The sequence below is a fragment of the Poecilia latipinna genome, unplaced genomic scaffold (genome assembly GCF_001443285.1).
Source record: "Poecilia latipinna isolate Pla-1442-1.1 unplaced genomic scaffold, P_latipinna-1.0 Scaffold1993, whole genome shotgun sequence".
Taxonomy (NCBI): Eukaryota; Metazoa; Chordata; class Actinopteri; order Cyprinodontiformes; family Poeciliidae; genus Poecilia; species Poecilia latipinna.
This window is the reverse complement of record NW_015114609.1, coordinates 1-10,068: the sequence shown is the minus strand read 5'-3', so window position 1 is coordinate 10,068 and position 10,068 is coordinate 1. Positions and strand designations below refer to the sequence as shown.

At 38.1% G+C, this 10,068-nt stretch overlaps 1 protein-coding gene across 2 annotated transcripts; it reads right to left on the bottom strand.

The window, feature by feature from the left end:
- Window positions 1-495: 495 nt before the first annotated feature.
- Window positions 496-9,067, bottom strand: LOC106935647 (carbonic anhydrase-related protein 10-like). Of its 2 annotated transcripts, XM_015016214.1 has the most exons (5): window positions 8,550-9,055; window positions 8,050-8,122; window positions 5,709-5,863; window positions 4,189-4,363; window positions 496-1,091 (listed from the first exon to the last, which is right to left on the bottom strand). In XM_015016214.1, the coding sequence occupies exons 1-5, from the start codon at window positions 8,676-8,678 to the stop codon at window positions 1,069-1,071; spliced, it is 555 nt and encodes a 184-aa protein (XP_014871700.1). In that variant the 5' UTR covers window positions 8,679-9,055; the 3' UTR covers window positions 496-1,068. The 2 variants fall into 2 exon arrangements, with proteins under 2 accessions (XP_014871700.1, XP_014871699.1); XM_015016213.1 differs by lacking the exon at window positions 496-1,091 and having other exon boundaries at window positions 3,491-4,363; window positions 8,550-9,067.
- Window positions 9,068-10,068: the final 1,001 nt, after the last annotated feature.

The window sequence follows — 10,068 nt, the reverse complement described above, 5'->3', positions numbered from 1 at the left end:
ACAAAAAGCAGCCAGGGAGACGTTCTTCTACAACTAAACCACAGAGTGTGTTCATTATTCCACTCACATGGTTCCTATTTTGGCTTCATCTTTATTTAATAAAGACTAACCCATGAATAATGAATAATGTTTTTGTACACTTGAGGTTAGACTTGAATAATCCAACAACAGCTTTATAGAGATAAAATGATTTTCATTATGAAGTCGTATGTAAAGCCTCTTGATTTGTAAGACACTGAATGTGACTTCATCATGAAGGAGAAAAAGTCATGGAAAAAAAGATACCACTTATTCAGATTCATTAAACACAGAACATTCATCAAGCCTTTAAAACATTATTTTAATCTTGTAAAACCATTTTTTACACAAGAAACTTTTTAATCACTACATTTCAAAGTCTAAAGCATTTTTTTTTCAGTTTTGGTATAGAACATAATGTTAACACAATGAAATGCATGTGAAACTGACATTCTCTTATAAAATGAGATTTTCTCCTTTTTACTTCATATAATGAGCAGGATATTTTTCATTCCTTCCACACTGCAGCTTCGTTTTCTTTATTGCCAGGCATACGGGCCTTCAGTAGAACTGTAAACTCTTTCAGTGAGCGATGACGGTTCTGATATTTACTTTCTGAAGCCTGGATCGGAGGGAAGGCGCCACACATTCCTGTCTTTACATTACATCCATCTGACAAACCAGGCAGAAAAAAAACATTCTTTGTAGCTTTAAAACAACAAATAAGAACATACAGAGTGCAGACATCAGGAGCCTTATGATTTATATTACGTTTTGACCTGAACTGCATCACTGCTGTGCTGGCCGTAATGAGCTGTGTTACATTGTGGATGTGTAGTAGGAGGCCTGCACAGTCTGGAGTTGGGTTAGGTGAGCTTAGCTAATGTTAGTTCAGTAAAGCTGTCTGTGGAGAAGTCCAGTTGTTGAGTCTTCCATTCAGTTCGTCTGCAGTTTTTTCCTCTCAAACAGTTTTTCCAGTGAAGCAGACAGGAAGGAGTCCTGCCCTGCCGCCCTTTGGAGCTGCACTGGTCGGTGCCACCGCTGCAGAGCTTACTTCAGGAGCCACTGATTCACTGCATAATGGAAACAGCAGAGAAGAAAAGAGAATTGAATGCAGAGTGACCTTGCAGTTTGGAAGAGAACTGAAAGAGAAACTTCAAAGACGAAAGGAAAAAAAAAAAAAAAAAAAAAAGCTGGAAGCACCAGAGGACGTCCACCCGGCCGCGTGGCGACCGCGGCAACGCCACCCAGTCACCATCATCTCATGTCATTATGCTTAACTTATCATTTAAAAGTAAAACTACCAAAACATAATAAGGTAAGTGATAGTAAAAGTCAATATAATAATAATAATAAACAAAAAAGAAAATACAATTGACAACATAAAACTCGTCTTTCTATAGGTTGTGTATGTGTAACCAAATGCTATATCTTTTTAAATAGGTTAAAGGTTACTGATATTTTCTTACAGGTAACATGAGTTAAATGTTAGTGTGACTGAGACAGAAGCAGAGCAACAGGTGCAAATATACACAAAACACCCCTTCACGTTTTTTACGATGCTACGTATTTACTCCTCTGCACACTCTCATTCACAACATGTTTACGTGTAAAAGACGGCGCAGCCTGCTTTTTATGGTTTAGAACACAATGTTAATATACATCTCATTTTTGATACTAATGGAACAGAAAATGGAAGCGACGGAAGGAAAAAGTTGTATAGGGTTAAAATTTACAAAGTGGTTTAAAGACAACAGATAAATGAAGCCACTGTGTCAAAAGGAAGGTTATTCAGGTTAGCCTAAGCTACTAGTGAAATGACTCTGTTGTCCTGCAACTGTGTGGCGCGTTTACAATGTAATAGATGCTGGGAAGAATAGGAAGGGTGTGAGCATGGTGTACACAGGTATGATTGACAGCGCTCTCATTGGTTGACTCTGACCAGGAGTAATGTCTGCAGAAGTCAGTAGTACCACAGGGAAGAGGCAATGGAGATAATGATTTACACAGATTGTCTCTTATTATGCCATCAAGACATAGTTGCTGTCTACAAATGTCAGTATTACGAAAATGTTGAGAAAACACAATGTTGTAATTGCTATATTTTCATTAAATAAGAAATGCAATTAAAATCACACATAACTAAGTTTGCTCATGCGATAAGTTATTAATAAACATGCCATGCCATCATCCTCCTACTACTTCCTGTCGCCTTTTTCGTGCTTGGCACCAGTGGAAACATCCGGTGATGGATCATGTGACTCATGTGATGCTAAAAAGGTGTTTCCATTGCAGTTTTGTGAAATAAACCAATTTCAGTGCAGCAAAAAACCCCCACCTCATTCCAGCGTCAAAACCTTTAATCAAAAAGTGAGAATTTTTTCAAAAGTTGTTTCCATTAAGCAAATTTCTTTCAAATTGTGCAATTAGATGGTCAATGGAAATGTAGCTGGAGAAAGTTTTAACAAATAAAAATTCCAGTTTTTATAAGGTACTTGCTTAATCTGTAGCCGGCCAGCACAAGTCATGCCTTTCTGAACCTCACTTTGTGAACCGGCAGGCGGTCATGCTGAGGACCATGGAATTATCTGAAACACCTCAGTTTGATGAAACTCCTTTCACTGTGGTTAAAGGGCCGAGCCCAACCTCTCCAAACTGGCCCCACACCATCAGCTCCACTGCACCAGACCAAACCCTCCACACAGTGCAGTCAGACAAGAGCACTTCTCCTGACAACTGCTAAAACCAGACTCATCCACTGGATTGGCAGATAGAGCTATGATTCGTCACTCACCAGCCTTGACTGTTAATAAGGTAACGCTGCTTTGAGACTGCAGTTGGCAAGCTAACGATGCCGTGTCTGTACAACACATAGTTAAATAAAATAAGCAGCTAAATTCTGGATTTTATGTTAGTGCTCTCTGTAAATAGCAAAATAACCACAAGATATAATATCATGTGCAGACAGGGCTTAATTAGGTCTATTAAATCATTTATTGTAGGCTTTTGCTTAAATCTGTATTACAGAATCAAAACAACAACATGTTCTAGATGTAACAGTCACTACCAAGTGGACATACAGGTAGAACTTAGTTCTTTCTTTCTTTCTTTCTTTCTTTCTTTCTTTCTTTCTTTCTTTCTTTCTTTCTTTCTTTCTTTCTTTCTTTCTTTCTTTCTTTCTTTCTTTCTTTCTTTCTTTCTTTTTACTAAAATAGGTAGATCTCAGGGCAAATAAATAGTTTACTATGGCTAAAACCTTCCTACACGGCAAAAACACAAAATCTTACCAAGTATTTTTGGTTTAGTTTCTCATACAAATATACTTGTTGACTTGAAAAATGAAAAAACTAACTTACAAGTAACTTTCCAACAAGATAAAAGAGCCTGTTTTAAGTAAATAATTCCCTAATATAGATGACAAAGTATTAGTTCCACTGACAGATTTTTGTTGTACTTACACAAGACATTTTCCCAGGTTAGTGAAATAATCTGTCAGAGGAACTAATACTTTTTATCATTATTATGAAATTCCTGACTTAGAACAAACTCTTATGTCTTGTTGGAAAGTTACTTGTAAGATAGTTTTCTCATATTTCAAGAGTTCTAAGACATTAGAACAAAAATACTCGGTAAGATTGTGTTTTTGCAGAGTAAGTACAACTCCATTCCTGTGTGTTCAGTGTAAGTAACTGGCAGGGTGACAGTGTTCAGCTCATTCTACTGTTTTTAGCTTATATAGTAATAAATATACATTTATTTAGGCAGAGATAAAGATGAGCTTTGGTATGAAGATGTAAATAGTAATAGTAATAGCCTGATTAATACCATCAGAGTAACAGAGTTCTGCCAGAACCTTCAGTGTCTCAGTCATTTTTGCTGATCACTCATGTCTGTAGTCTCTGTTAACTATGGGACGTTCCACTGTCCAAAGTTTGAACAGTGATTTGCTGACTTTGACCAAAAGTTTCCTGGTTATTTTTAACTGTGCACTCAATGGATTTGACAGTCCAGATAGGAACAACTTAAAAATATCTCCACTTTTGGCATGTAACGGCTCCCCTGATCAGCTCTGAAGAATGAGAAGCGAGAAAAGAACGTGATGTTATATATAACACAGCGATCACTTCCAGCGGAACTGAGCCCTTCTCTTGACAGCAGCGGTCGGCTCACCTCTGTACTGTGGGCGCAGGGCACGGTTGTTGGGGCAGTCGCGGCCCTGCTTGTTGAAGTTGATGTTGGTTCGGATGCAGCGCTGCAGCAGAGGCTGGGCCGGCCGGGTGTTGTCACTCATGCTCAGGAAGATCTTGTACGGTTCGTTCTGGCTGAGGAGGCGCAGGGAGTGCATCTGCAGGACAAACCCACAGCTCAGTCCGTTTCTGACCAGGCTACAGAGGTAAGCAGCACTCTAACATGTAGAAAATGTGCTGCGCAATGTGAACCATACCGAATTAGATATTATTAATGATAATTAATAAGTATTATAAAATCTAGATCTAGTAAAATTACTACTTGCTTAGCAACCCATAGCATAAACATTTAGTTTGATACCCAGAGCAGAAATTACAGCAAACTTCAAGAGAAACTTCTGTTAGGTTATCTAGAGAAATTACTCCTTACCATAGATCAACGTTTAGCATTAAACTTTTAGTATCGGAGCAAGACCTAAAGACACTCCTGTTAGTTAAAAAAAAACAAAAAACAACTAGAACAAGCTTAGAAACATCTAGTTTGATAGGAGAAAAGCCTACTAGTTTATAAATTATGGATTACCAATATGTACTGTAGTTTTATACTTTTACTTTTCTTTTCTATTAGTTAATCCAGAGAAACTCCTACTACTTTATAAATTGTGGAGTACTTTTTGCTTTTCTTTTATTTTGTTTGTATTTTCTTCTAATTCATGTAAAGCACTTTGAACTGCCTTGCTGCTGAAAATGTGCTATATAAATAAAATGACCTTACTTTACCTTACATGAGTGGCAAAAAGCCATGACAAATCACAGTAATGATGAGGATGTAAACATGTTGATAACAACAGTAAAAATTATAGTTTTAATTATACTTTCGTTTAATGTTGACCTCAGGCTGGTCATAGCGCAAAGAAAAGGTAAAACGAATAACTAGCACAAAGTTCCTCAGCAAAAGACAGAGAGTTAGTTGCTCAGGCGACATCTTCCTCCCAGCGCTGAGTCCAGTGGAGAGGCTGCAGTGTGTGTGTGTGTGTGTGTGTGTGTGTGTGTGTGAGCCGCTTTCCTCCACATAAGTGCTGTTCTGGACTGGAACACCGTAACACCCAGTCCCTGTCTGAAGCAACATGAAAAGGCTTTCAGGGCCTGGAGCAACTACTTCACAATGGCAAGGAGATTTATAGCACCGTCATGAAACCTGTATGCAGATTGTGATTTTTATATGAACTAATAAATGAAGGCAGAGATTTTTCTTTGAATTAAGTGGTAAAAAGCAGGTTCCACTCATCACTTAATCTGGTTCTGAGAACCAGTTTGTTCTTTTCTGCAGTTATAGAACTCTGTCTGTTCTGAGGGAGTAAAGATGTTTTCTTTTCGTCTTTTTGAGAAGCTAACTTATAATTCAGACATGTTGGAGCTCCTGCCAGCACCAATAATTATACATGATGTTCCTGCTAGAATGCATGTAGCCTGGTGTTACGTATTCATCCCTCTTTTAACTACCTGCATCTGTGTCACATAAACTGGCTTGTTGATGAGGATCCATGTGGAGGTCTCGTAGCAGGGAGGGATGGTGATGGAGCCCTCATAGGTGATGTAGCGGATGGTGTCAGGGTAAAGGTCAGCTATGTTCAGGCCCATTAGTAGGAATGCATCATCTGAAGAAAGGGGAGAAAGCATAGAGCTCGGTGTGAGAAGATGTTCTGTTGAAGCTTCCTCCTGAAGCGCTGATAGCAGGGAGAAAACAATGACACATCTGTGGATGTGACTCTTACTAGCTTTAATTATCAATCATACGAAGCTTTGTTAAAAATACATGCCTGTGTTTTTAATGGTATTGTATGTGACAGACCAATTCAGAACAGTGAATACATGTGAATTGAAGAGAAAACGCCAATTTTGATTAAGATGTTTTGCATCCATATTCAGATCTCAAGTCAGTACTTTGTTTATTGCTGCTCTGTGAGCTCAGAAACTGCAGCTCAGAGGAGGAGCTGCGTCTCAAAGGCAGAGCTATGTCCACCCAGGCGTTTTGCACAGCTGAATGGTTGCCATGGAGACTAAAGGATTTCTCAAACTTGCATGAAAGAATAAAAGCAACACTCCAGGTATGTTTTTTTTAAAAGAGGGAATAACATAATAAAATGATGCAAAAAGTCAATTTTACAACAACGGCTTTGTTTAGGTCAGATATTGGTGTAAATAAGTAATGGTGGTTCTGAGCTTTGGACCACTGCAGCTCCTCTAGAGCTACTGTCCATCTCTTCTACTTCTCTGATTAAAGCGCCGATGGACATCTATGTCTGGTAGGCCAGCAGGTGTCCAGATGAAGGACTGATCAGAGATGTGGCAGATGTTTGAGAACCTAACCCTGCTTTAAAATCTCCACTGCTTCCTCCCCGACCCGTCTGCCAAGACAAGCAGCATCTCCATGATGCTGGATGTTTTCTAATGTTCAGCAACAAACCCCTGAGGAATTCACAGAACATCTGCTTTTATGCTGAGGTTAAAAGACACAGAGTCTATTCACTAATAAATTACATTTTGGGGCAGTTGGGTGCAATAAATGTTATTTATATGCATTTCTATTTGCGCTACTTCTTTTTTGGGCTAATAAATGAAAGCCTGACAACACGCACTTGTTTGTTGTTGTAATGTCACAAAATGCGACAAACCTAGGAATACTTGATGGCACCGTTTTTCTGCTTTGAATAAATAGATCCTTCAAACAAATGTAAGATATTTTATTCCAAATGAAAGCTTTGAGACAGAGGGATTATTGCCATTTTCATTAATTCATGGTGATAAAAAAAAAAAAAAAAACTCCGATATTTGTTCCTCAAAGTACAACTTTTATTCGGTAATAAAAGAGTTTTACAATTATAAGCAAAATGCATCTCTCGCTTATAAAAATAGTAAAACATAAATACGTGCATGACGAGGCCAATTTAGTGGGTGCTGATTATAAAGCTAAAATAAATTCTTTACTTGTCAAGAACAAAATCTTTGATCTCACACAAATCTGGTGCGTTCTGCTGCCGCTTCATTCAGTGAGTCATCTTTGTGTTCCGGGTATTTTTATGACACGGTCCCACCTCAGGCTGGAATTAACATCCATCACTCTGTTTATATGATTAAACATCACATTTGAAATTCTGCCACATTCAATGTAATTAAACAGGAATCTGAAATTTTTATTAGTCTCCACAGTTACTGAGTAGCAGTTCTCTTCTTGAGAACCGTTCAGTGGATCATCTGCCTCCATCTCAGACTAGCACAAAACTTATGTCTTCTTTCTTTGAATGGAGAAGAGCTTAATATAGGCAAATATGAGCAAATATAGAACATGATGGCAGTCATAGCCTTAGCTAATCTGCAACGCACAGCCCCAGAGGAGCCATTAACAACATTAAACAGTTTTAAAGACAGTACAAAAACACAGCAGGATAAATTATCATACATAGAACAAATTCTAAAATTAATATAAAGCAGACCACAACACTCCAGGTATGTTTTTGATGAGGGAATAACATTATAACATGATGTAAAGCTAAAGAAAAGTTGATTTTACCTAGTACTTCCCCTTTAATTAATAAAAGCATGATTTTAAAATGGAGTCTTGCATTTCATCTGGTTGTCTTTGATATTAACGTGTTAACGGATCTGAAACTTTTAAGTGTGGACAAAAAGTAAAAAGAAAATGACAAAGCACCATCCTCCCTAAAGTAAATGATGTTTTGCTCATGAAGAAAAGATCAATCCAGACAAAATAGAGTGTGTTTAGATTTGGTTCAGACAAGCAACCAGAAAGCTTTGTTCAATTTGTCTGTTCAGTTTGTCTTACGTTTGTAGTTGATTCTGGTTATGGTGTCTCTGTTGAGCATACGGTTGAGGAAGGCGTTGGAGTTTTCTGAGAGCTGAAATGGAAGAAACAAACATCAAATATTAACAAGAAACTGAGCTGCAACACAAACAAAAGTTTTTTTTTCTTTTTGCTGCAATTTGGATTGTTACAATCCATTATTCACAAATTACACTTTGTTTTTAACATGTTAGTCAAAGAACTGAGTAGAGACTGCTATTCTGCAGATCTCTTTGCTTGATAAGTGATCAACCTTCATAGTAACTTAATCTTCTACACTTAGAATGTCATTATTTACAGCCATGCTAGTCTCTGGTGGTTATATTTTTGCTCCCACAGTATTTTAACTATAATGCACTACATGTTACTCAATGATTCACTGTCATGCTTGATTCTTATTATTTTTCTGATTATGGTCAGGCCTTTTTATTGCAGGAATCTAGTCAGACTGCACTATGCTAGCTTTCAGAGGACAATCAAACCTTAATGAAGATGGAGACCACAGCAATGCCGTGAGGACTCTTAGCTGCCTCACTGTAGTTAGCATACAGATCTTGATTATAGTGGATCAGTTGGACCTGAAAGAGACAAACAAAGAGAAGAGGAGCCATATGATTTAAACACAAGCACTGGAAGCAAAACTAAGACTGAATATTTTCAGCATCTCTTCTTTTCTACTTTGTTAAGCAATTGGAAATGTCTCACATGACTATTAAATAATCGATTTACAGATTCTCAAATAAGTGTGATTGTGCACAGTTATTGTACGGGTCAGCCTAGCAGGTAAATTCTCTTTTCAAACTGGTTGCTCCATCCACTGGGGATGATGCAGGCTGGACATGTGGGACATGTCCAGTGCATGTCCCTACACTCATTTAATTGGTTAAGATGTGATAATGTGACTTTCCAAGGCATATTTAGATGCACTATAAGCGTACCCATGCTAACGCCGGTTACACCTTTGGATCTGATCACCGACTGGAAGCCTGTTGTTGAGCATGATCTGCATCATGTTCAGCAATTAGCCAGAGTCAAAAGGCAACAGTACACAAGCTGTGTAAGTTGTGTGGCGTTGCTGCTACATGCAGATAATGTTGGGTAAATGATTAGTTCCTCCATGCTAGCTTATTATATTTATCGAGTTAACATCAATACTGATGTTGTTATATATGTTGCTGCCTGTTTTGCATTCCTTGCTAGTCGGTTAATGGCAGGAATAAACCCAGGGCTCTTTCATTTTTGTCCAGAAGTTGTGCTCACTGCAGCTTTCCACATATTTAAAGCAGAGCTTTATTGGCACAATAGAAAGAGCAAAGTCAGAGAGCAGCATATTGAACATGTTGAACAAAACGTGAACATTTACAAAACCTAAAATGATTCCACATAGCAGACCGGGGATGCCGTTGGCCTTTCCTCTTCCTCTGGGCCCATAATGGCCTGAGTTGATATGTTTTTATTAGATTACTGCTGCCTGGCTTTTTTGCACTGGCAATGGTACGTATGTGCAACAAAATAAGGACAAGCTACCTGAATAGGATGGATTTTTAAACGAATATTTCTACCTCTAATATATTGTCAAATGTATCTGCTGGTCTCCTGTTATGTACGTATTAACTTAAAGGAATCTCACAGCTAATCCATTTGGTTTAGTATGATGCCTCCCTCTGCAACTATAACAATGTCAACTATTCTGTGAAGGAAGGTGTTCTGTAAAGGGTACGAGTGTGTTGTCCAAAACTTGGGCTGAAGTGTCAGTTTTCCTCAGTCACTTTGGTTCGTTTCTCAGAACAGAACTGAAACTTTCAAAGCGACTTGTTCAGTCTTCAAATCAATGTGTCTCTTGTTCACATCAAAGAAGCAGTTTCCTGTTCCTCTGAGCAAGCGCAAATGCTTCTGTACATCATACAGGTCACTACGCGCAATTCTCTGCTTTTTCCTACATTTTCAATTGTTTTTGTCATATTGATTAAAATGTATTATACACAGCAAATTTGGAAGTGT

What these genes read in the sequence shown, in the direction of transcription:
- LOC106935647 (XM_015016213.1), bottom strand. Translation starts at nt 8,678, where the DNA reads ATGGCTCCTCTTCTCTTTGTTTGTCTCTTTCAGGTCCAACTGATCCAC. An exon ending in AACCAGAATCAACTACAAAC is followed by an intron (nt 5,864 to 8,049) that starts GTAAGACAAACT and finishes CCCTTTCTTCAG; the next exon opens with ATGATGCATTCCTACTAATG. An exon ending in TTTATGTGACACAGATGCAG is followed by an intron (nt 4,364 to 5,708) that starts GTAGTTAAAAGA and finishes TTTGTCCTGCAG; the next exon opens with ATGCACTCCCTGCGCCTCCT.